Raw genomic sequence first — 27384 nt, forward strand, 5'->3', positions numbered from 1 at the left:
ATAGCACTGTACTGCCCTATGGCAGCCATTCTAACACTATTAAATCAACAGTGAGCGTATTACTTCTGATTGATGACAGAGTGCAAGGAGCTCAGACAGATTCATTTACGCAGTATTTGCTCCTTGTTAATAACAACTGATGCTATCACAACAAAAACAAGTTTTCAAATAGTCCTTTGTGCGTTCAACCCGGGAACAAAAGGGCTTCAGGGCGCAATGAGTTTGAAGAGGCAGTTCAGCTAAACATGTATGGATTTTTTTTAAATGCCTTCGTTATACAGAAGATGCATGTCTCCAGCACGAGGCTAATGTTGATGTTTGGCTCCACAATGGCACACTTTGCCTTCTGCAACAAATGGCTCTAATCCACATAAATTAGAAGACGTTGCTCAGCAGGAGGGAAAGATTACAGGGATAATGCACGCAGTGTGTGTGTGTGTGTGTGTGTTTGTGTGGGAGTCTGAGTGAGTTTTGGAAAAGAGGGGAGATGTGAAGGAGTAGAGAAGCTCTGACGAGACTACTGAGAAAGCAGGAGTGTTTACAGAGGCACGGTGAAAAAGCTGCGGGGGTAAGGACCTTTCAGCGGCATGTTGAATCAAATCAGCAAAGAACGTAGAAGAAGGAGCTCAAACACTATGACAAAGTGGTTAACAAGGTTTAGTAAAATTGTAAACATTACAGTGCTTAAAAAACTTAAATCTGGTGAGGAAACATTTACATATTGCTGTAAAGAACACAATTTTGTAGATTTTCTGAACAGGAAAGCGTTTTGGATCCTAAGCTAGATACTTTGGAGAGAGGGACATAAATAAAATTAAACACAGCATACAAATCCCTGTTTCTTTGTACATTAGACAGGACTAGCCAGTTGCTGATTTATTTAGAACAGTAGAGAATCCTTCATCATCTACAGCACAGCAACAGGCCTCCAGGTTTGGGCCTTTTTGGATTTATATGACTTCATTATTTTAGCCTATAAAACAGAATGCTTTACACATGCAAAGCTATAAACCGCAACATGTATGTGTAGGTGCATAGGTGTTAAATGGAAATTATGACCTCTGTTTCCCAAGGGGATTTGGTGGTGACAGATCTGTTCAGAGCAGCCTGGCACTTCTTCTGAATTTACAGTAACCAGAGTTTGTATGCTTTGGCCAGGGATCCCAGTGAAATGGGCATGCCTCACACTCTAACATGGCTGTTATGACAGGCTTTCTCATATAAAGCCTCTGTGGACAGACAGACCCTGGGGGCAGAGTACATAAAGAGGAGTCAGTGGCACATTGAGAGGCCATCAACGTGCTACACGGTATATGGTGTCAGAAATCTGGTTGTAGTGTGCCAGTCAGGTCACGGTAGAAGGTACATGCTTGATGTGAGATTGACAAACATCTTTCCCTATTCCACCCATGTCTTTGTTTCACTCAGAAAAACCAATTACGCTCTATTTCCTCTTATAAAGCGTACTCATTAGCACTGACGGGTTTCGCAACATGAAGCAGAACAGCGAATAGATAGAAAATGTAGAGCTACAAGCTGCTTTTCTGCTGCACAAAGCCAGTGTTTCAATAGGGAATCCTTTGTTCACTGTGTAAATCCCCATAGCCTCCTGTTTAAGAGCTCAGTATGTCACTTGAGACTAAACTCCTGCTCACAAAAAAGTAATTAAAAGATGTTCCAACTGAGGTTGGACGACCAGTCTCCTTTTTCAGAAAGAGATCCATCTCTAGAAATACCATACAATTCCTTTAATTTTCCTCTTCATAAGTAAACCATCACCCTCATGCGCCTCTCAAATAAGACATTCTACATACATAAGATGTTTCTCCTCCCCTCTCCACCTGAGACATGTCTCGCATTCTTAAATATTTATGCGATAAGCTCAAGATGTCATGTATTTACCCTAATCTTCAGAGTTTCGCACACCTCAAACAATGGGATGCAGTGTATACACAAGACAGTGAGGGGTAGAGCAACAGAGAGAGAGAGGAAGGAGAGAAACCTCTGAATCGACAGTATTTCCCTCAGATGGAAAATGTGGGAGATATTTTGAGCCCCAGGAGTATTTGGTTGGGCGAATGTTTTATTTGAACAGGGCTTCTTAGTGGCAAAGCCTGATGTTATGATTTATTAAAAGTGCAGCGTGAAGGGAATTACAACGTGAAGGGAAATAGTACATATGTGTGTGTATGTGCCTGCAACTGTATGTTGATGAATATATTTGTGCGCGTGTGACTGGTAGCCTGAAGAAAGAGGGCAAGGACAGTTCAGTCGGATGATGAGTAGTGCCATTTAATTTCCTGCTGATTAATGTTTTAGTCTATATAATGTCAGAAAATTGAGAAGATTCTCAGTTTGTCACAGAAATAGTTTCCTAAAGCCAAACCTTACATTTTCAAAAGTCTTGTTTTTCACGACCAACCTTCTAACCCAAAGATAAAATCCAAAGATAAGCAGAAAATTCTCACAATTGAGGAACAAGAGAATATTTGGCATTTGTGTTTTAAAAATGGCTTAAATTATGAATTGATTACCGTTATAGTCCATTTTCTGTCGATAAGCTAATCCATAAAACAGCTCTATTCAATATTAACATTTATTGAACTTTAGTAGAATCATATTGTGACAATACAATCTAAGTGAAATTATTCTAAAGATGAATTGACAGTGTAATCTATAAAATACCAAACAATAATGACCTTTACAAATTCCCAGAGCCTTGGTGGCATCTTCCAGTTTCTTACATACACACAACATTATTATTATTTTGTACAACACTTAAAAACTCAAAAAATGCTCTTGCTTCCTTTATTAGTTATCCCGCTATTTGCTGTACTCCTCCTGTCTGCATCACCATTGCTGACATCCCTGGAATAGGCCGGTCCAAAAAGGTGACATGGGCGCCTGCTCTGAAAGGGCAGCCACATGCACCACTGCAAATCTTTCACCTTATTAAATATACATCAATAGTCAGCCATACCTGTGAGGCAGCTCTCACCTGTGCCAAGGTTACAGTGACTGATGTTATTTTTAACCTCTTTTGTTTGAAGAGGAATTTGTTACATATAAGTACAATGATGATGAGAGGGATGGATGAGAGGTGACAACAGTTGGTAAAAACAGACTCTCTCTTTTGATTTTAATGTCCCCATTGCTCTCCCTCTCCTTGTCATTCTGTCTCTACATAGCGGGCGCGCACACACACACACACACACACACACACACACACACACACACACACACACAGACTTTGGTGTTAAGGCAAGTCTGGGCATTGTGTGGTGATGGCCAAGGCCTGGTGCATGCCTTCTGATAGAGATGCAGGAGGTAGACATGCGGGAGACGCAGATATGCCATCCAAGCTGTATCCCTTGGGAGCAGTTGTAGAAAAAACATTGGCGTTCTGTATCCCTTTTCAAGAAAGCCATGCTAGTTGTGTTTCCATTTGTTAAGGCCAATTTAGTCAAATTTCAAGGAGCACATGGGGCATTTTGTCTGAAATGAGAAAATTAAGAAATGTCGATCTTGCACCTGTTCTGATGACTACGCTGGTGCAGGCTAACTTCAGTGAATGATATACAGTATTTGATTTTACTTTACCTGTTTGGTTAAAATGTGTTAACTGCATAACAGCAACAACAAAGTAAAACAGCTTCACACAAATATGACAATAGATACTGTGATAGATAGATAATGTGCAGAAAGTTACAGGTTACATTCTACATTCTAAAAACAATTCAGTCACACTATTTGGACCTGACTACCACCTTCCTTTGCAAATGGAAACATATAATATTGTCCTGCTTACAATAAGACATTTCAGGAAGCCATTCAGACCCGTTGAAGGTGTAGTATAGATTAAAGGGTTGGATTATACTATGGCTGTGGTCAGAGTTAGATTAACCCGGAGTTGGATTAGTCAGCACATACCTATGTGTTCCTTTGATAGTTCATTGTGTAGACTGAGGTTTTTCTGTTTGCAGGTATATATTTCTTTTTACGATAACCTAATTGCGCTATGATCCTCAGCAGGTGTTGCATTGTTCATCCAGTGGCCATCTGGGCATGTAATCCTTTGGAGGTGAACACACTGAATTTGAAAAAGGTCATTGCACAGACACATTTATTTTGGCCCAACATTGTGTGTGTGTTTGTGTGTGTGTGTGTGTGCGTGTGCGCACGCCATGTGCATGCGCGTCTTTGCCCTCTAACCTTGTTTTTCTTTTGTACTTTGTACAGCATGGGTGGGACCTTTTGTAATTTTGAGGTCAAAATCTTAAATTTGACCTTTTAGGAAAATAATGTTGAGTTTTACAATTAGCAGGCCTGATGCTGCTGGACAAACTGTAGTCATAATACTGTTGGACCATTCATTGTATTTGGAATGGGCATTATCCTCATACTCCGCAACACCAGATCACCATAACAGCAGAATATTTTGTAGTGATTAATTGAACCAATCAAAAATGTAATTGTAAAACAACTGATTATGGAAACAGAGCTATCCAATCTGCTTTTGCACCTGCTACCAGGATTTACCGTATGCACAGAAATGCTATTTATACAAAATATATTTAACCAAAAAAATCTCTTTGCTAAAAATCTATATTTCTGTAGTTGTGTTGTTGATGTTTCGTCTGCACATTTTTGTTGATTGATTGGCTCCTGACAGATGCTGTCACCAGCAGTTTGGACTAAGTGACTGAGCGCAGGCAGGGGTGCCACCAGAGAGTCCATGAAAGAATATAATATTTAATCCCTTAGATCATCCATGTAGGCCACATTGCTGTAAGAAACCACACCTGCAAAACACATTTGACCCCACATCTTTGCAGGCTGGAGTCTCTACGGTAGTCCAATGTTAATTACCTCAGCATCATAATTTCAACCACCGGCATTTTCTGATGACTGACTTAGAACACTTGTCAGGTGTGCACCTACTACTTATGCACATCAGTGCTGTAATTTTGTATATGGTATACTATAATATAGTAATATATCTGAAGAACTACTTTATGTAATTTGATTCTATGGTCATTCTGATTATTTGGTTGAAAGTAGCCCACTGCAGTATATTGACTAAAATGCGATTATCCAGTTAGAGAAAATCATACTTGGGGTTAAAATTAAAGGCGCTACCTTAAATACACTGCTATTATTATTATTTTGTGATAATAATGAGTTATTTATTTTGAATGATCTCTGCTCTGGCAGAAGTAGAGGAAGGTTGCAACTGGATTTAATCTTAAACCAGGATATTAACAAAATGCTAACGTGGCTGTGTAGGTTTTCATGAGCACTACATGGACACTTGCCTTTCTTGGAGAAAACAAAATTGTCACCCCTTTAACAGCCCTTTTCTGCCTGTCTTTCCATTTCTGGCACCCTGATTTCAGCATTCTGTACAGACAGCACCGGGCTTGACCGAGACAGGCTATCAATTAGTTTCCACCATTGCTGACTTGTGAGGGTAGCTAGGTAGGACTGAACCATTCAATGTCATCAGGGGTATAATATGGCAGGCTACCTGGATGATTTTAGCAATAAAGGAATGGACAAACAGAATTTATTTCTGAAATTCTAAGGAGCTAAAATATTATATTAGGAGCCCAAAATCATTTCATCAGATAAGTAATGTTCTATGTCAGCCAAGGGCCCTTGCGATCATCATAGCTTCCCCCCGCTTTACTGCCCCTGAGCACAGGCAAGACCTCTAGCTGGGTATACGACAGTTCTTCTGCTGTTGAACCTGTCAGATACTATAGAGAGGCTGACTGGAGAGCAGTTCTCAGCAGTCCTTGAGCTAACATGCAGAATGTGCTGCCATAGTGCTAACCACCTGGATCTGTGCCAACCAGATACTTGGCTTTGGCTGCCATGCACAGCCCACTTTTGAGGTTGTGGTTTCATACCCTGTGACTTTAGCCAGCCACTAAACTATAAACTATACATACAATAAACACTCCAGGCACATCCACTTGGCAGTCTCATAGCTAACTTTATCCCCTCAGTATGTATATTAATGTATTGTGGTTTCTGTGTACAGTGTTTCCTCTTTGCACAGGCTGGACTCCCTGCCTGCTCTTTGTCTATGTTTGTTCTAGCAGAATTGTAAATGACTGGTGGGTGTTGAGGATGATCGCATGTGACAGCTAATGCGTAGGGTTGCTGGCAACATGTGTCAGCGCCAGTGTACATTAACCTACATTCAGGGTGAGGCCTTTTTGAATCACATGGGAGAGGTAAAGGTTGCCTTTTGAATAAGAGATTTTTTGGCACATTTAATTTCTCTGGACTCACAAGCTTTGTTCATTTGTTTTTTAAAGTTTTAGAGTAGAAATATCAACATCTAGCTTATAGTGTATCATAATCCTATTGACTAGACCCTTCTTATACTTAACTGTAACAAGGTGAGGGGTAAATAGGAGTCGGCTGTGTGCTAACTGTTTCTAGAAAGTGGAAAACAGAGGTAAGGAGTGTGTGGCGTGGAGGTGGCTCAGGTCAGGGCTGATCCCTTTAAGATAATCTCCCTCTCTAGGGATTTGTTTTTCTCATTTGTCCCAGGGCCTCTAAGCTGAGTTTGGAGGTCACCTGCTGCACAGGCAACAGGACCCAAACCTGACTATAGACACATTTGTAAGGAGCCAGGTGTTGCATGGAGGTGGTGGGAGAAAGCATAGTAAGCAGTAAATAGAGTTGAAAAACATGAACACCAGGGGAGGCCAGGTCTAGAGTTCATCCATTCCACTGAAATCAAAGGATTTGGATCTAGAACAAAACCAGTTTTAGCAGCATAGCTTTGAAGTGGTCCATTTGTGTTTATGTTCGTGGTAGTAAGCTAGATTAAAGTACATTGTGAGACACGTTTCACGAAGGTGGTGAAAACAGGCTCCTTCTTGTGTATTTAGTTAGATTTAAGCCAACAACCGTGCTTATTTTTGTTGTTATCATGTAGGTTTATGTTCAGGAGGGAAATACGATTTAAGTCACTGAGCTGGTATTTCATGTTCCTTCATGTGTTAAACATAGTGTTTATCACCGGCCTCTTGTTTGCATTGTTTCTCGATTTCCCATGCCTGGAAATCAACCTGATGCCCTTCAATGTATTTCTCAACATGTCAGCTGAATTGTGTTCCCAGCTGTTTCGTGGCTGTTTCTGTTTTCAGAAGAAGAATCTTGGAAACTTGGTGCTACAAATAGAACCTTTTGGAATCAGCAACAGTGTGAGGACCACATGAGAACATAACTTCTTTAAGGAAGTAAAGACACATTTGTCCCAGTTCATCAAAACAGTGGTGCAGGATTTGACCAGGAGATTTGTTGTGTGAATCAGCATCAATGTTGCTTTCTTGGGGATGAATTAAGCATACAATAGTCAAGGTCGTAGTTGTGTTGTTTTCTATTATAATGTGTTCATGTTACATGCATTTTGCAGGGTTGTTGTTTTGCAATGCATTGTCCACATTTAGCTCTGAAAAATGTCTCTCTAAATGGAGAAAGTTTTTGAGGTATCCAAGCTAATGTGTGGGATGTACAGCCATAAGGTTTCTTCTCAGCCTTATACAGATACATTATTTCCACAGCTCAGATGCAAGATCCATCTAAATTAAGTTCCTTGCAGAATTGGAGATATTTGGCCTGATTGATGGCTTGTGTATAAATGAACTCTGTGGACCGCATGTGGTCAGAAATGAACAAGTGGGTGTGTTGACCCCATAAACTGTATAGGAACTGTTTACTTTCCTTTTTGTGGCATTATGTAAAATATTTTATAAATTTTAAGATGGCTGCAGTTTTGTGTGCAGTTTGAGAAGTATGAGAAACATGCATACCAGCATTTATTAGCAACAAGTCAGTGTTCACACAGAGTAAGTATGTCGTGCTACACATAAATTATGAACGAAGCTGTAGGCATGCAGTGGCATCCCATGCCTAATTTTGTACTGTATGGATGTGATCACTCCCTCACTGCCCTTGACAGGCATGAATTATGGGACTTTCCCGCCACAATAAGCCTCCCCAACAGATAATAACACCCTGCCAGATCTCCCAGAGATTCATCTCTGCGTGCTATAGCATTTAGCCAAACTATCTCAGGTGATTAATTTGATTCACTATGTGTGCCAGTGAGTGATTTAGGTAAAGTTAAAATGGTCAAATAACTCGTTAGTTAAAAGCAGCTGAGTTATACTCCTGCTGCTTTACAGGTATCTACTGTCTCAGTAAGACCCCTAGGTGATTCAGCTGCAGCTGCATACTGAAGAAAAGGTCAAAGTTCAGCAAAGAGTGGCTGTTAAGTTGTTTTATTAAAGTCAAAGACAGGTACAGCTTCAGGCATGTTGAGTACAAACTGGGTGCTGTTTGTAGATCAGAATGATTAGTGTAGTCTGTTTCTACCCATAGACTGAGCCTCTATCAAAAGAGGGCTGACAGTGTGTGTGTGTGTGTGTGTGTGTGTGTGTGTGTGTGTGTATGTGTATGTGTATACGTGCATGCGTTTCTGTGACTTGTCTCATTTCTTTGTTTACACTCAAAACAGTGGATTTATAGGAGAAAGATAATCATGATTTACTGTTATGGGCAAGGTCACCAAAAGTTTGTAGGCACAAGCGTTGGAGGGGAGACAACACAACAGCTTGGAATTTAAAACAAGGAATGCAATCACAGCTGGAATACCAGATTCCACTATACCAGAAAGCACATTTGCCATTTCTGCTGTGAACTACATATGATTTGATGGTGAAATTGCCTCATTTGCCCTGTATTTTAAGTCTTTATCCATTGTACTTTACCTGAAAATAAAGACCTAAGCACATTTGAGAGAGAAAATTTCTCCTAACTAGGATGTATGAAACTCTCATGCACAACATTTTAAGGTTACGATTTTTTTTTCTTAACCGTAAGTGGCAGCCAGTCAGAGTAGATTATACTGTAACCTTAACACAAGTGTAACACAAGCCTGACAAAGAGGAAATCTCATATTTCTGTATGCTCAGGTACTCTGCCCAATGCCAGGGTCACCTTCACCAGGAAAAATAAATCCCTGGTGGCTCTCTAACACTACCCATAAGACCTCTCTCCCTTTGAGAGGCGGTGAGTGGGTGTCAACATAATGTTTATACTGTCTGCTCATGGTTATGTAAGCGATTTTGTCCTCTTTCTCTTTCTCTACATCTCAGTGTGTTTAAACTAATCTACCTTTCCAATGTGCCAAGTTGTGTGTTACATAAATATTCTTTGAACTGGTCTAGCTTAAGGTTTTTCAGCATGCCAAGGTGTGCATTACATAAATATTGTAGGCCAGACTGTAGAGAGGTACTGTACCATTTATTAAATATTTTATTTTTTTGCAGAGTCAAGGATGCTTCTCTTTCATGAGGGGCAGGTTCAGGGAGGCTGTGGTACTTGTCTGAACTATCCCTGTGATAACAGCCTCTACAATGAACGAGTCAGTGTGTCTACTCAAACGCGCACACAAATGTATCTTTCCAGTGGGCGGTTGGCTCCACTGCAGTGTAAATACAGTTTCCAAGTGTGTATTGTTTTGTGGCAGAGTGTTACATGCATGACGAAGACATTATATTTCTATACAATAGAACTCTCCCTGTGGTTCAGGCCCTTGTTTACTGACTCTGTCATGCTAATGGACTTATTTGGGTCACAGGGTTCATTCTTACCACGTGGGACCTGTTGTCCTCCATCATACAGCCAACTCACAGCCCATTATTCACCTATAATGATGTTATCTTGATAACCTCAGAATAACTACAGCCCCCTTGACTTCCTCTGTATCTCTAATTTGTCAGTTTTCTTCGACTTCATGCTCTGTTTCTGTGGCAACTAATTGTTCTAGTTATGCCACGCTTGGATGACTTCTGACCATTTCTTGTGACCCATATTGACCTGTTTATGCTTAATGGTGATTATGAACTGAAAAAACAGGAAAGCTGCTTCAAATGACTTCCTTAATTATCAAGTGCAATATTTCCGGATTCTAATAAATCTTAATAAATCATCCTGTCTGGTCTTAGCTCACGCTGATTTAGCATTCCTTCCACAGCTGAGAGAGGGTGGAGATATTTGAACCATTTGGAGAATGCTCCCAGTGTGACATCTGAATTATTTGCAGAAAAGCATGAGGCCAATTTGAGCCTGAACATCTGTCCTGTGGTTTGGTCCTCAAACATTTTAGTGGGCACAATAAGCTTCGTCTGGTTTCAAGCTCTCACATTTCATTTCCTTTGTCGTTTCATTAATATCTTCTCTAATGTTCGTCTGGGAAACGGTGAAGAGGCTGCTAGAGTTAGTTGGAGATCCAAATTTCTTCTTGTACATTTTGGTGGGAAGAAACAAGCATTGTGTACTCGCACTCATCTGTATCCTCATGGGAAATAAACAGCAACTAAATCAGTTGTTAGCTTTGTGTGTTATCTTTAAAGATGAAAGGACACAGAGAACAATGAAACCGCTGCCCTGGGGTTTCTGTAGGAAGGGAAAAAAGCAACAACTGGAGCGAAGAATGAGACCTTTGATCTGTGCAGTCAGTCCCATTGAGTTAGTCTGAGACTGTACCCAGAAATAGGGAAGACAGGGGTCAAGAAAAAAAAGTCCCAGTCCCAGTTCACAGACATAGCCTACACATAACTGCAGAACATTTTAGGTAACTACACACATTATTGATATATATTATTGAGATATTGTTATGGTTATTATATAGGATTATTTGTGTGTACAGCATACTGTACGTTGCAGTTTTCTAAAATGGACATCTGTACTAAATTAACATTATCTCTGCAAATGTGCCTTCTCTGCACTCTGGCTTTGTGTTTTCACAATGAGATGAAAGGTGACACAAGGTTCTGCATGCGGGACTTAACAGTTTGAACTGCTGGCCTTAACAAGATGTTACTTCCAGTGGTACATCAACATTTAAGCTTTCATTAAAATAGACAGAAATTGCAACCTCAGAATATTTTAAGCCATGAAAATGACAAGCCATACAAAGAGGAAATTCATTTGCTGTGTCCTCGTGGCCTAGTGATGACAGATCTACACCATTTAGCCGCAATGTCCCAATTTTGATTCTGACTGGAGACCTTTTTTGCTTATCATTCTGTGACACTCTGAAGCTCATTAAGCTGTATTTCCATTATTATTCATGCCCACATCACTCGCTGACAAACTATAGGCTAACATGTCTGCTAAAACAGCCTGATTTGGGAATGTCTGGTAGGCTGTGTTTAGTTCTGGGCTACTGGCAGCCGTTGGTGCACAGTCATTGCAGCCTGGCCTGTCTGCTCTGGTTTCATAAGCAGAGAGAGTGAATGACCTATATACTTCTCTGAGGGAGGGGAAGTCACCTTGTTGGTAGACCAGCAGGCAGGCAGGCTGGCATGCAGCGACAAGTTTTTAATGTGCGGCACTATTAAAGGGTTTACCACTGACTGGATTTTTGAAGCATACTCATATGCAGCGTGTGATTCTTGGCCGTTAACTTTGTTGGGGTTTTTTTCTTGTTAACACTGCTTTGCAATAGTGCAAAAAGGCCAATGTATGGAGGAATATTCAGTCGATTAACATTAGAAGAAAAACACTTCTTGACATGGAATAGATTTGTGCATGCACACATACACACACTCACACTCACATTAGCTGAAACCATGGGGCCCAGTGCCAAAAAGATCTAGTCAGACAAACACCTCACCAGAGACTCCTCTAAGCGTCCTAACAAATTGAATGTGTGTGTAGATGGACATGAGGGAATTAGATCAGTGGTCCTGATTGTATCTGAGTGTGCTGTTGCTGTACCCCTTTCCAGCTAGTCCCCTGGAGGAAATGTGTGTGCATGAGAGAGGGAGGGCGTTAGAGAGATGGAGAGAGGTGGAGAGAGAGTGCTTGGCAGCTGGTTTGATGAAGGATGTAAGGAGAATGTTAACCAGACAATCACCTTGCATGTTATTGATTGAGATGGGAGAGAGGTAATTAGCACAGAAAAGAAGGGGAAGCTGAGGCCACTTTTAATGTTTTGATACAAGGTGTTCTGTCTTTGTACCCATCTACATGTTGTGTTCTTTGTGTGTGTGTGTGTGCACATAAAGGGGAATGTTTTATAATAAATTATACTATATATCATCCTCATTTTTGCATATATGTAGACCTAGCCTTGAATGCACTACTCTACTAAAAAGTAAATGTATGTTAATTTTTTTATTCTCTGTGAGAGCCAACTGATTCAATGTTATTCCTCTGACAAGTTGGATAAATAAGGAGCAATGTGCATATTCCAATTTCACTCACACCCTTTAGCTCCATGTGCGTGTATGGAGCCTCATCCATAGGGCATGTTTGCTCTGATTTAACCACGTCATGTATCATACCAGATTTTATTGGGCAGCCTACCTGTCACCTTCCCTCTGTCGTTTGCCTTAAATCTCCATTTAACAGAGCTTGTTCTGAGAGATAGATTTGGTCTGAAAGGTACTGGGTATGATTTGGGTATAGATGCTTATAAAGCTTAGTACATAGCTTAGCATTGAATCTACATACAGTATACCGACTATACTGAATTGATACTGGATTATCGAAGCCAACACTGATGTTTAAAACCCTTAAATTTGGTTATCAAAACAAGCTACCAACAACCAAGATATATACCAGGCAGGGCATTTTGTAGTTAAAAAACAAAGCATGTAATGGTTACTGTTTCTTAATGACATCAAAAATATCTTTGGCATTTCAGTACTGCAATTCCATGTTACTTATTAGTCAACATGTAAATCTATACTAACGTACTGGATCTCGAGGAAGCGATATCGTCAGAAACTATTGGCCTGCTAATTTATCTTCTGGGCTGCAATACTGACAGTTGCTCTGTTAATCTGTATTGACAATAAACAGCATTGATCAAATCAGTGACATTGTGAATGTCTTACCAACCTCAATTTGCTCACATTGGAGTTTTGAACAAATGTCTATAAACTGAGAACTGATCTCATTTGGAATAGGTAAACAGCGCTTCTTAACCAATTCTCCCTTTCAGCACTACATCAGTAAAAACATACTGTACATCCTGCGCTTTAATGGTCATGTCATTATAGAAATCAGTCAGTAGTCAAAGCAGTAAATGAAGAAAAAGTAAACAATGCCTTGGATCAGGCAGAACTGAAACAGACTGTCTTTGGTTGTGGCTCAGAGTAAATAATGACAACATGCCATGCTACTTACAGTACAGCACAGGTCAGCACTGATTCTCACCTTTAACCTTTGACCCTGAATTGGTTACACAGTTTACACTTTTACACAATAACAATTTTGCTCTATCACGCTGTCATGTCCATCACTCAATACTTTTTCCAGTGTCTCTCACTGATTATGCTGGAGACGGACAAGTGTTTTGGATCCTACTAAATTTGACATCCTGCTCTGTGCCTCTCTTGTTTATTGAATTTAAATAATCTCTATAATTATGTCACTGTCATCTCCGTAATCCCGGTGAATCTATAAATCTGTTGAGTGCAAAGCCCTCCTCTCTTGGATGACAGACATCTTTATGGCTAGCCACAGTGTGCTGCTACTGTACTGTGGGTCGTAAAACCCAAGACTGTTTCACAATGTGTATCAGGCTGTAGCACTGTTAGGAAGGGTACAGTCTGCCCTGGATTTGTTGTTGACTTTTGAAAATTCTTTGTTGATTTAAAACTTGTGAACTTAAAACTTGTTTGTGTGTGTGTGTGTGTGTGTCCTTTCAGCTCGCCACTGAGGCAACCGTCCTCAACGGCCAAAGTGTGCCTGGTTTGTGGAGACGAGGCATCAGGATGTCACTATGGTGTCGTGACATGTGGGAGCTGCAAAGTCTTCTTCAAAAGAGCAGTGGAAGGTATGACATTAACTCATGTTCAAACAAGATATCACTGGTTGGAAGGGGTGTTATGTTGGCGAGCGACACCATTGTTTTCAGTTGCTCTTTGGTATGAATGAAGGGAAGGGAAGCAAGTCATACCTGGTGAGAGCTGTTCTTTTTGTTGTGGTGTCCAAATCCACTCCCCTTCCCATACATTTGATTACTATCCTGGCGTATGCTGGCGTCGAATCAGATGGGGGGAGTTAAAAAGTTTTCTAATATTATATAGAAATACTATAGTTCATAGACACCTTGTATATAGTAAATTCAAAGTAGTAAATTTACTGACAAAGTAGAGGGATATGGCATCCCCTTGTATGATGTTTACAATGCAGATTATTGACATTAGGTTTGGCAAAACGAGTAATTTAGAAATGCTGCTAAACCTAGGGATGGGTAATCTGGCCAAAAAATTATATCACAATCACTCAAGCAGTGATTTTTTGGAATGACAAATTGTGTTTATTGTTTGAGTCATTGTCATGATCAAATGACAGATTAGTTAGTACTTTAATACAACCTGAAGATTGCCATCTGACAGTTTTTCAGTTATTGATCTCCCTTGCCCACTGATATCAGCCTTTTTTAACATTTAAAAAAAGAAAACCCATCGCTTATTTTGTTCTTTCGAGAATAGTGGCATACGTTTTTTAAACTCTTATCCTAAAACTAATACTTGTAAAATTGTGAGAGAAGTTTCATTCATATTGCATCATGCCAAAATTGGTTTTATGGTTGATTCATTGAATATCAAATATTTCAAACAATATCACCTTATACGTGTGGCCTTAAGAGTGATTGGCACACATTCTGCTTAGTATATTAACAGTGGTTTGTGGGGAGTAACCTAGTATCCTAGTAAGTTTAAATTTAGGTAAAAGCTTACAACTTTTCCAACTAGCAAATGTTAATGAGAAAATGTGTGCAAATACGATAACTTTCTGTAATTTTCATTTTTGTTCCCTGATAGAACAATAGCACAGTCAGACAAGGACATGGCAAAAAGCAATGCAAGCTGATCATTTTTGCAAGAATTATTAACCAATAGTTGATGCTGGTTTTATTTGCACCACACTATTTAATACAACTACTGTTTAATCTCTGTAGGCCTTCTAACGATTTGAAGGGGGATGAGGGGCAAAATGACCAAAATGCACCCCCATTGTTTACTTGCAGTTCCCTCTTCTCAATCCCCTAGTAGCAGAGAGAGTGCAGGGGCAGAGGCGTTGTTTAGTTGAATATGTTAGTCTAGTCTGCCTGACTGATTGATCCTTCATCTGACTGAAGTTTGTGCAAGTTAGTATCTATAGCCCCGACCACGGCTCTCAAATATCAGTAGCCTAACTGTGCCGTGTATTGATAAATCCTTTGTGCCGTCCATGGTGCTGAAGTAGCAGACAGATTTGTAATTGCGACTTTTTCCTCTGAGTCCCGTCATTCTGTCAGTTTCGTCTTGGATCAAAAGAGTCATTCATGAGTTGGTTTGCTGGTCGCGGGTGAACAAAAGTAACAGGGTCCATCCCCCGTTTAAAAATGAACAAATCGCCTACTGTTACTATGTTTTTATTTTTTCTAAAATATCATTAAAATGACCAAAAACATTTGGTACGTTACATATATAGACTGTGTCCAAGTTGAGTGGCACATTAGAAAAATAAAAACATTCAGTGGGTAATTCTCCTGCAGCAGCCCTTTATGTTATATTTAGCTTGGGGAAAATCAGCAGCAGTCATAATGTGCTTTTCATTTCGTGCCTGTTGCCCGAGGCATTGGCCTAACTCATTAAGATGAGTGTTTGAATGCAAAACACACGCGTACACACCCAGTGCAGGCGGGGGCGAAAAGCAGCAAAAAACAAGCCTGCCAGCCAGCCATCAGGGGCTCAAGGTGTTTTCCTGACCATTGGAGGAATTGCACTCATTCCCAATCAAATCATGCCTTAATTTGATGATATTTACACATCGTCATTACGGAGACCGGAAACCAGATTATGTGTCTGGGGTTATCAAATTAGACATGCCATTGTTCTTGCTTCAAGCGTGGCCAGTGGAGAGCTGGAAGCAGACGCTAAAGATCTGACTTTATGTGAGAGTGCTAGTCAGGTGAGGCTCTGAGGAGCTCAGATCTTTATATGCTCTGTGATTGTACTACTAAAATTCTATATGTTACTCATATGATATATAATTATACTGATATTGACTCAATGATTGTGTGATGCCCTTTTAAATCATTTGCAGTGCTCTTTACTTTACTTAAATGTCCTATGAATCTATCTTCTATGAAAGTGTGATTAAGGCAACCCAAACAGTGGTGTGATGTCATCAAAGTTGCATGCAACGTGTACGCCCCTCATGTGCAAAGCGAACTGTTACCTTACTTGACCCCACCACAGCTGCTGCTGAGGTGGAAAGAGAGAGGTAAGGTGGATGGAGGCACAGGATGAAAATAATGAGAGAAGGATTTTGCAAAGTGAAGAGAGATAGAGGGCAGTGAAACAGATACAGCGACGGGGGGGGGGGGGGGAAGAAAAAGTCAGATGCAGAGAGAGATAAAGAGAGGAGGAGCCGAGAGAGGGAGTAAGAAACACGGAGAGGGATGGAAAGCGATGTGTCAGCAGTGAGTGCCGGAGAGGTGTAAGTTAGGACATGAGGCGACGTTTTACTCCTCCCCCCTCCCAGTATTTCCTCCTCCTTCTCCTCCTCTTTTCTCTCAAAGATAAAAACTTAGACTCGGCATTTGAGATATAAAAGAAGACAGCGGAGAGTGGGCATCTGTGCAAGGGGAATAATCCAGCCCGTGCTTAATTTCCTTTGGCACTGCCTGCCTCGGGAGACACAACTTTTTGGTCGGCTGTAGCTCATTAGACGGCTAACTGGCTCACAGCTCTTTACTACAGAGCTAGTTAGCATTCTGGAGTCATCAACAAATCAGATGAAATCCTCTTACTGTGGTGGGTCTGGTTTCCCCTTTATGCAAGCCAGACAAATCATTGTTAGGTAGCTTTATTTTACATCACCGGAGCTTGGCACAGTTATTCTTTGAAGTCTACATTTTAGGTGTACATTTACACCATCTGTTTGGCCACATGGGCCTTTTACTGTCCAAATCTGTGCACTTAAAGTTCGCCTCAAGAGGACGAATATTCATTCCACTTAATTTTTGTCATATTTACCACAAGGCACAGCCAACTTTACAAGATGAAGTTTATAACCATGGTCCCAGGAAAGGCAGCACACTAAATTATGTGCTGCCTACTCTCTGGCTGTGAGCTTTTCAAAATGCCCTCAATTTATTCTTTAAGCGTTGACATGCACATATACTTATTTCATAAAAGAAACATTCATCCACCATCTCTCCTATTCACCACAAGGCATCCAGTTTATCTTATTAAAGTATGGCAACTCTTAAACCCACACATTTTATTTAGTTTAACATTTTAGACAAACAAAGGGATAATAACTTTTATGATGCTTAAAAGTTTTTGCAGTTGCATTGCTACTGTTGACTCAACTGTCACATGCAAACATGTAGCCAATTTATAGGCTCTATTGAAATGAATGAATTCTTCAGTATAAATGTTTATCCTGCGCTGTGGGAAAATGCCTTCTGACACAAAACAACAGTTTGTAAACATGTGTTATAATCACTAATGAAATGTGGAAATAGCTGAATGCATTCATGTGTGCTTCTCTCCTGCATCCACATCCACTAAAGACCAGTTTGTTGATACAAGGCAGCTGCACTCAATAAACGACTCCATGTGGAGAGCATTTGAAGAGTTGAACGCCATCTTATTATTCACATGTCATCAGTGGCTTGGCATGTCTGCTCTTTGTAGTAAGACTAGGCCCTGCTTTTAGCTCACTTGCTGTTTTTGCTGTTCTCTTACTGAACTGAGAGGTTTACAGAGACATTAGTCAACCTTATTATGGCCTCACTCTGCAATGTGACTGGGTCGAGGTTTCCATGGCGCTGCTGTCAATCTACAAACCTATTCTTCGGTACCACCTCTGTGGGAGAGGTCATCTGAGGACACGTCTTGCACTGTTTCTGCTTTGATTGGCAGCCCTGCTGTCCAATCGCATAGTTTTTCAGCTCAGGCTGGGGGAATAAAGGACTCCCTCCAGTGCTGGAGTGAAAGCTTCAGGTTGTGTCTGAGAGGCTCATGTAACAACGGTTGGAGTGAAGCCATTTAGCAGTGTCACCCTGATCCCAGCTCCCCAACACATGTTCACATCAGAACGTCTTTGATCAGAAACTGCATACAACATATATACAAATGCAATCACAGGCAAAAACTTAGCATGCACAAATGCATGGGTGCATACTTCTTCATAAGTAGTAAAGGAATTCAGGTGTACAGCATTAGGTAGAAATTTAATCTGTAAAGCTTACTGTAAGTATGTGTGTGACCCACATTGCTAATAGGCATTTAGGTTATAGAATGCAGCCTGAGGAAGGGTCTCTCTAATGCAACCTAGATACATCTGTGTGTGCATTTTACATCCTTACTGCTTTAAAAATAGACTCATACAAGCTCATACAATATATTATATTACAATATAATAATGTTTTTTTTTTTTTTATAAAACACATCTGCCAGTTGTTTTTTCAGTTAATTCATTAATTGTTTAGCCTGTAAAATATTAGAAAATAGAAAATAAAAATGTCCCTCACACTTTCTCTGAAGCTAAATCATTGTAATTCCAATGTATTCAAATACAGTGATGTAAAACCGAGAAATCCTCACATGTGAGAAGCTGGAACCAACAAACTTTTGGCATTTATGCTTGAGAAATGTGTTTTTCTTTGTCTAATAAATTATCTATTAATTAACTAATCATTTCAGCACTAAAATATACAGCATTCTGACTACCTATGAAGCCTCTTACTACAGTAACAAGTATGCTGTTTGGTGCATGTATGATGACATAACTCACTCATATATGCACACACTACTTCCTCTATGGCCTCAGTTCCCCTGGCCTGGGCTGACCTGCAGGCCTGATGGCCCTCCAGTGGATATTATCTGACCTCCATCTCTTCCTGCTCCCTGGTGATGCCTTTGTTCTTTGACATAAATGCAAAAAGGATCCAGCACAGTTAGTGGTTAACACCATTTGTGTTCAAACAAATAAGTTCCAATCTGATGGGCTTTATCAGTAGCTTCACTGATGATTGGTTTGTTAAAGATACAGTACTACAGAGTGTTATGACAGTACTTTTTGATGCCAGTAGTGGCTTTTCCAAGGTCTTTCCAAGGTCTTGTAACTCTATAGTTTGAGAACGGTTAACAACCTTCTTTTATTTTTATTAGAGCCCGGGTGATAAATGAGTGTGCTGATATTATCAGTCGATATGAGCTAATTGCATAAATTTCTGTATCGATGTTTGTAACAGCTGATAAGTGACAATTAAAAAAGAAACGGAGAGACGGATCCTTCTATAAGGTTATGAGTGTTGTCATTGCATAATTTGTCCACCAGAGGGCTCTCTGCAACTCCCCTGAAAGCCACAAATCCCTCATAAAACTCAGCAATCAGCTGTACTTTTGTTCCAAGTATTATTTATAGCAAAAAAATATATATTTTTTTTGTATTATATCAGGTTATCTTGGTGACGTCTCATAACTACACATAACTAGTGTTAGGAATAACCTTTGTTTATGTATGTGAAAAGAAGAAAAAAAAAAAAAGAATATCCGACTATATATTGGAATATTGGATTTTAGAATCCTCAAATGTCAAAATCAGTAGCGGTCTTAAAATACCATATCATCCATGGCCCTAATTTATTTGATTTGGAATAAAGTCAAATGTGTTCCTAGGTGTAACCTCCTAGTTGTAAGACCATACATATGTTTTTAATTTATACCAATAAGAATGAATATCTTGACAAACAATTTTTACAGTACTACTACTGGGAATAAAGTTATAAAGCATTAAGATGAAAGAGAGTATTGGATTCTAACTGCTTTTATCATAAACACTGCCATAACTGGCTGTTTTTGTACATTTGATTCGTCCAAATACCATGGCCTACAAAGGCAGCAGGTGGGGAACATTTTTGTGAGAAAGAAATGCATAGGGAAACTGATATATAGCACATTATTTAGATTATTATAGAAGTGGTAACATTAGTAAAAAAAAATAACAGCTTCTATTTTCTCCTATTTTAACTTCTGCACCCTCTTTTTATAATGATCCAGAGAGGAAAACTCGATTGTGTACAGTCCCATCCAACACAGCTGTTTGTGTGTTGTCCAAAGAACTGGAGTAGCAGTGCTATTGCAAGGCAGTGATTTGCATACCACTGGCCCAGTGGTAACAACAATTACATCTCTGAGAAGCCTGTTTTTTGGTTGTTTGGGATTTTTTTGGCTATGTAATTTGGGATGCATAAATACAGATCAATGACGATCACAGAACTGACCAAATGCACTGTGAGTGGGTAATTAAATGGCATTAATTTATGAGTCTGACATAGATTTCAGCACATCATTTATATCCCATCTTGAGTCTGCAGTAACGGCTTGCAACTAAGAAATCTGCAGCCACTGCTAAATACCGTTCAAGTTAATGTAGTATTATTGATGTGGGTCAGCTACTGTGTCTGAGAGGCTATTTTCACAACACACTTGTGTCTAGAAACTATTTAAAAATTATGCATTAAAAGTCGTATAAAGGCTTAAAGTCTGTCTGTCTTTTGTTTGGAAAGCAGATGTATTGTAGCTGCGCTGGTAGCAAGAGGATTGCAGGGCAGATTACTTTTTTTAAAGTGGGGTCCCCTTAGGAAAGAGTATTTCCCTTTCAGAGGAATATCCTCATAACTGATGTATGCTAGAGTTGACAGACAACAGAGACTACTCAGCGGGTTGTTGCCAGATTGTGAGATCATTAGCTAAAAGTAGACGTGAGTGGACTCCATTAAAGAACTCTGAGGGTTGCCATTAAATGAACAATGCTGACAGAGTGTGCATTGTACCAGCAGACAGGATTTTTTAGAATTATGTCAAATTTAATACTATCCAAAGAATCTTTATCTTTTTCATGGATTATTATATGAAAATATCTTGATAGGATTTGGCATTATTCATGAGTAATAGATTTTTGGGTAAGATTCACATGGAAACAAGAGTCTAAGTGAGTTCATAATTTAACCAGTCTCATAAGAGATGAAAGGACTTTTCCCCCTACAATTTTCCAAGGTAAGACCGAAAAAGTGTCACTCATCAGTAAGCCCGCCACGTGCCAGGTTGATAAGCAAATGCACATATTCAGAGGTAAACATGCTGTGCGAGGGCATGTGAGTGTATGCACACACAGTGCATAAATAAACAACTTCTCTCCCTTTCAGATACACACGCACACAGTCGCGCGCATACACACACCATTGGACTACGACTTCGCCTGTCTCATAAAGTGTATTTCACTCTAACAATTATTAACAAGATTCACGGGAATGAGCAAAACAGTTGACAGGAAGGCTCCAGAGTTTTCAGAATTGCCATTTGGTCCGGCCTATCCAAGCGAGTGTGTGCGTATATGCACGTGTGTGTGTGTGTGTGCACGCACGAGGGGGTTGGGGAAGGGGATGGCTGCGTTGTGTTTCCTGTGTCGCAGTTTACTGTTTTTTAGAGCAAGAAAAATGGGCTTATGTAACGATCATGTGATTTAGCCAGAAATAGTGGTGGGGCTACAGCTGCTGCCTCTCCTCCTGCAGCTCGGTTCCTTGGCTTTTGGCAGCAGCCAGACAGACACACTGCGCACTACTCCTGCTAGCTCAGAAAACAACTTCTGCTCAGTCCTACACACAAATACAAATCCTGTACTGTAGATGCAACAAAGGCAATGCACAGAATGTACATGTTTGAGCTAACTGCATGTAAACAACGCACAAGCTTCCATGCTACAACATTTATCCCAGAAATCTCTAAGATACTTCTTAGAGAAATAAACGATATAAAATAAACATGCAGAAAAACACAGACTGATATGCACTGACATGCAAACATGTGCACGCATAAAACCATATACACCATCTGAGATGTATACTCAATTTTAACATCAACAGAGAGAAGTCATGTACTAGGGTCACTGGTGTCAATACACCACACTATACCACTCCATCTGGTTTGTGTCGTGATTTCCGTGTGTGTATTTGTTTGTGAAAGCAGATACAACATTTGCAGTTGGGTTTTTTTATTGCCAAGTGGAGCAGCTTTGGCTGTGTGTATGTGCATGCATGTGTGTGCGTGTGTGTGTGTGTGTATGTATGTATGGGAGTGAGAGAGTGAATGACTGTACATGTGCACGAGCATCAGCCTGCCTGTGTGTGGGCGTATGGCGCTCTGAGGCTGGCGGACGTGTGGAAAAAGGGAAAAAAAAGAGGGATGGCGACGCAGGCGTAGAGAAGGAGAAGAGTGGAGGAGGAGAGGAGCTGTACAGTGAAGAAGTAGTGGAGCGGAAGGAAGCGCTCTGAAATGGGAGATCATTGGGTTTAGCTAAGGGCTAGGCAGGAGGCAGGAGGGATTCTCGCCATGTTAGCATCACTGTCAGGAATAGTCTAGCTGCAGCCAGTGTCCTGGTTCCAGTTAATGTTAATACCCTCATGCCATATACTGTAAAATAGACCATTAGTCATGCTTTGTGGAATGTGAAAGTGGAATAATCACAATTTCAATCATTTTCACAGTGATAATCATGAAATGTAGATCTCAGATATTGCCAGACATTTCACGGGTTTCTGTGTTGACCTACATTACAGTCACCGACAGAGATTCTACAGTAGAATCAAATATTTACTTCTCTTCATGTAATCAAATGTATACATCTATTATTCAGTATTGCATAAGTTAACCTCTTTTATTGTTCTTTAAAAAAAAAAAAATCTCTTTGCTGAACATCACTTATCACTGGTGTTTTATGTCAAGCTGTATGTACGGTTCACCATCTTACTGACGCTGTCTTGTCTTTCTGTAGGTCAGCACAACTACCTGTGTGCCGGGAGAAATGACTGTATCATTGACAAAATCCGAAGGAAAAACTGTCCGGCATGTCGCGTACGGAAGTGTCTCCAGGCCGGGATGAACCTAGGAGGTGAGGAGTCACACCCTCATTACACATTTTGCCTTGTCACGTGTCTTGGATGTGACATTTGAGTCAGCCTTGCTCTGCTTGCAAGAAATTACAGATATGGAAAAGTAGGTTCTGGCTGGTGTCACACGAGACCCAAGGATGTGTATATGTGTGCACATAGTATATCTAAGCACAGTATGCATAATGCATCTACCGAATTTGTAGATCTTCAGTACTCTATCCGATGCCAGCTGACAAAGCCTGCAGACAAGTTACAGTATTACATTATGAGGAAAGACGACACTGTAGCTGGGAGGCATGTGGTTGATGAAATGTATTCATTTATTGCCACTGGCTTATTCCAATTCAGGGTCGCAGTGGTATACAAAAGGCTAAAAGCATACTTGATAGGTTTTCAGTCCATTAGAGATATTGAAATTACAAAATGGTTTTTAATTTCATGCTCCCCAGGGATGCTGGATTTAACCATGAATGTAAATGTACTGTATAGGAAAACCCTGCGTAGGGTTTTGGTAGTGCTGTCAATTACTTGGGAAAGTAACAGTGGCCAAAGGGGGAAAACATGCACACATGCAAGTACTGCTGTTACAGAAAGTACCCTGAGTTTTGCTTCATGCCTTTTAATTAATTATTTGTGAGTCTTCTAAATGAATCCAAAGTGAAATGTTTGCAAATTGGAATGATATGTATCTATAGCAGTGGGGAGTTAATCAATGCCTAAAAAAAAGCAACATGGATATTTCAGAATCAGTTATTTCTAAGCAAGATTCATTGACTTGCTGTCAAAATTAACCATTTGCAGAAATGGCTATTTCTTAATGATCATCACCTAATTTTCATACCTGTTATTTTTATCTTACCCTGTCGTATATGATACTACAACAGACATGTTTAATTTGTCTAAAACATTTTAGAGATTTTATCTAGTCAGATATTTAATGACATGATAGTGTAAAAGCAGTGAATATTTAATATTTTAATCCATATCTTAGCACTTTGGACAGATTCTGTGACTTATTTAAAGTACAGTACAGTATATAGGCAACTGTTTTATGTCATGTCAAATCAATTTAAATTGTATTAGAGATTTAAATGGACTTTACAGGCCCACGATAGCAACAGCTTCCAAACTAGCTCAAGCTCTCTGTGGCTGTAGTCCTTGGTGAACTTAGCGATGGTTTCGTGAATGGCTGCAGGAATATCTTTCTTCATAATACTTTTTTTCTGATAAAGGGATGAGCTTTATTAAACAGAAAACTATTTAAACACTTGTTGTTAAGCTCAGTTAATATATAAGAAAAATCCAGGTGTACATACAATTCATGATGCTATATAAAAATGTTCCAAACACGGCTATTATCAGTGCAGTATGAAATGTGTTTTATTTGGAGGGACAATCACATAAATTATACCAGGAGGATAGCCACTTAAAATGAAGTGCTCACAATGAGAGTAAAAATGACTAACTACTAAAAATGTTAGTTGTGAGGATTCTCTTGTTTACATTTTCTTCACTAGGCCTAGGCCTTTGAATGTTACAACAAACACATGACTCATTTTTTTTTTATCTTGGATCCAAACCAAACCTCTGATAGAACAATATAAAATAAATAAATGGGCACTGATTCAGCTTTAACATAGTCCATTTTTCTTTGCTTTGACATCACTCTCCAAGAGCATACACAGAGATGATTGTGGAGTGACAGTAATAAACTCACTCACTCACTCAGGGGAATAAGAGTCTACAGGTGGATGCTGAGATAAAGGTGGGTCTTATGAAATGCTTTATGAGCAACTGCAGTACTGAGGTGGTGTTTGGAACAGTATACATGTCGAGGAGGAGTTAAAGGAGATGTGCAGCTGCATAGCATGGCAGAGCAGAGCATGACCATTGTCACTAAATCACTCATGTATAATACTATCACTCCCTTAAAACATACACTAAACCTACCACAGAAGAGACTGGAGAGCCATGGCAAAAAACTTTGAAAACCACATTAGATACTGAACCTGATGTTGGCTATACGTGGAATCTGATTAGTGATACCTGTGCTCTATCGTCACCCTCTGAGAAAGCAGCTCCAACAACTAGGAGGTTTAGTTCTGCTGCATTAAAATGGATAATTTTAAAAACAATCCACCAAGTGTCAATCACATACATACACGTCAGTTTAGCAGCAAATAATTATTAATTTAAGCATATTCCACGCACAAATCATGACTTGGAGTAAACATGTCTCCTTCTAGTGAAATGTCATGTAGTGTTGAAAAGCAGCAGATGACCATGAGTCATGAATAAAAGCTTAAGGTTGGCAATGAGTGTGGCAGCTCAGCTGTTTGGATCTAATTTTGATATGAAGACAAGTAAAAAAGCTAAAGAACAAAATATTTCTGTAATGCTTAGCTAAATATCAAATATGTGGAGAAAAGTGAGTGTGACTAAGTTTGCCTTGAAGCCAATATTAAGGACTGTTGTCTGTAAAGGACAACAGTCAAACCAATTAAGCCTATAGCTAAGTACAAAAACATCAGTCTCACCACTGTGGAAATCATGAGATTAGCATCATTTCAAACAAAAATGAGCTCATTTAGACACTAGATGGATCGTAGTTAGCCAATACCAAGGCAAATACCAATAACAGCCTGACAGGAGCAAAGACTTTGCAGCCAACAGATGCCATGAGCTGTAAAACTATGTCAAGCCTGGACTGTTAACAAGAACTGCAACAAAGCTGGAACACACAACAGCCACTAACAGTAACATTATTTGCATAGCTTACTGAAACCTCTTTAGCATGTTAGCTAGCAAGCAGCAGTATTACTGTGGTGGAGTTAAGCAGTAATTCCCCAAATCCCAGCAGGGAGAAATCCTTAGGCCTCTGTCCCAAAACACAGACAAGATAGCGTGAAAGGACACTTCCATCTTTTTAAATAGTTTATGGACAACAGTAAAGAAAAAAAACTTAAATAGCAATAGCAGAGCTAAATACTCGATAGATCATTTAGGTTAAAAAGACTCAGCACAGCGGCCTGTATGTGTTACAATGTGTAAAATGTGAGTGTTGCAGCAGACCTCAAGTTGATAGCCTAAACAAGCTGAGAGGCTTCACTTCAGTGTATACTGTATTAGCATGTATGTATTTATTGGCTTGTGTATCATCCCTGAAAGATCACCATCTGTGAATTACTAAACTATACACAGGAAATGAAACCTGATTATTGTATTATTGTGTGCTTTTGGTTTTACTGGACTTTATTCCAGATGGACACTTTCCAATTTGTGATTCACACCCTAAAATTAAGACACTTTCAAGAAGCTATAACTTCCTTCGGATAAAAAGATTGTACAGTGGAACTTTGATCAGCATGCCTTTAACTTTGAAATGACAAATAAAAACTACATTGGTTTAAAATGAAACATTTAACAGTAGACAATGTTAACACAGCGCCCAAGATACGTATGTATTATAAATCTATGTTTGGGTTTTTTAAATTATTCCCATACAGCACGAAAGTCCAAGAAGTTAGGGAAGCTGAAGGGAGTCAGCGAGGACCTGCAGGGCTCTAAGGATGGCCAGACTGCCACAGGTGTCGTTGGAGGCGGTTACCTGTCCTCAGAGAAGGAGTTGAACGCCAGTGCTGCCAATGCCCTGGTGCCCCACGGACCTGGGGTGGTCACACCTTTTCTGCCGCCCTCCATCTGCAGTGTGTTGGAGCTGATTGAGCCCGAAGAGGTGTACTCTGGCTATGACAACACGCAGCCTGACACCACTGACCACTTGCTGTCAAGTCTCAACCGCCTGGCCGGAAAGCAGATGGTACGCATGGTGAAGTGGGCCAAAGTACTTCCAGGTTAGTGACCACTAGAGCCGTGGGCTGAGGCCTTAATGCTGTTTAACACAGTTTTAAACCCAGAATTGGAAAGGAGTTTAAACAATCGACCTCAAAGATATGTGTAAAGATAATAAAGTGTGTAAATCACAGTTGTAGAGCTTACATTTAATGAAGATGGTTGCAGTATTTTAGATTGTACTACTAGTGAGTTATTTTCCCCCTTGCTTTTAAAGGTCAATAAAAAGGGCTACAGTAAATTCATTAGATTAAAGTAGCTTGTAAACCAATAAATTGTATATTTTCAGTACAATAGAATGTCTTTGACCATGTACATTTCAGTTATTTTTACATGTATAATGTTATAATGAAAGTATTAATAAACATTGTAGTCAGTTTTATTCATGGACAAGTCAAAAGAAAATGAAAAGTGGTAAAAATATCAGTCTAATAAATCAGGGCAAGTCTATGCTGTAATTATGGACTGGGGTTGTAATGAAGATAACATTCCTACATCTTCACTTTTGATCTCTACATGTTGAGAATGCACCACTT

General features: G+C 39.8%; 1 protein-coding gene across 1 annotated transcript in view; it reads left to right on the forward strand.

Annotated features, from left to right (window-relative positions):
- nr3c2 (nuclear receptor subfamily 3, group C, member 2) overlaps positions 1 to 27384 on the forward strand; it is a 73408-nt gene that overhangs the window by 26565 nt on the left and 19459 nt on the right. The window contains exons 3-5 of the mRNA XM_038713124.1: positions 13749 to 13876; positions 22882 to 22998; positions 26506 to 26850. Coding sequence (XP_038569052.1) covers positions 13749 to 13876; positions 22882 to 22998; positions 26506 to 26850 — 590 coding nt within the window. The remainder of the gene's footprint in view (positions 1 to 13748; positions 13877 to 22881; positions 22999 to 26505; positions 26851 to 27384) is intronic.

Source organism: Micropterus salmoides, unplaced genomic scaffold (genome assembly GCF_014851395.1).
Source record: "Micropterus salmoides isolate LMB-PRFRI ecotype aquatic unplaced genomic scaffold, ASM1485139v1 Ms_hic_scaffold_12, whole genome shotgun sequence".
Classification (NCBI taxonomy): domain Eukaryota; kingdom Metazoa; phylum Chordata; class Actinopteri; order Centrarchiformes; family Centrarchidae; genus Micropterus; species Micropterus salmoides.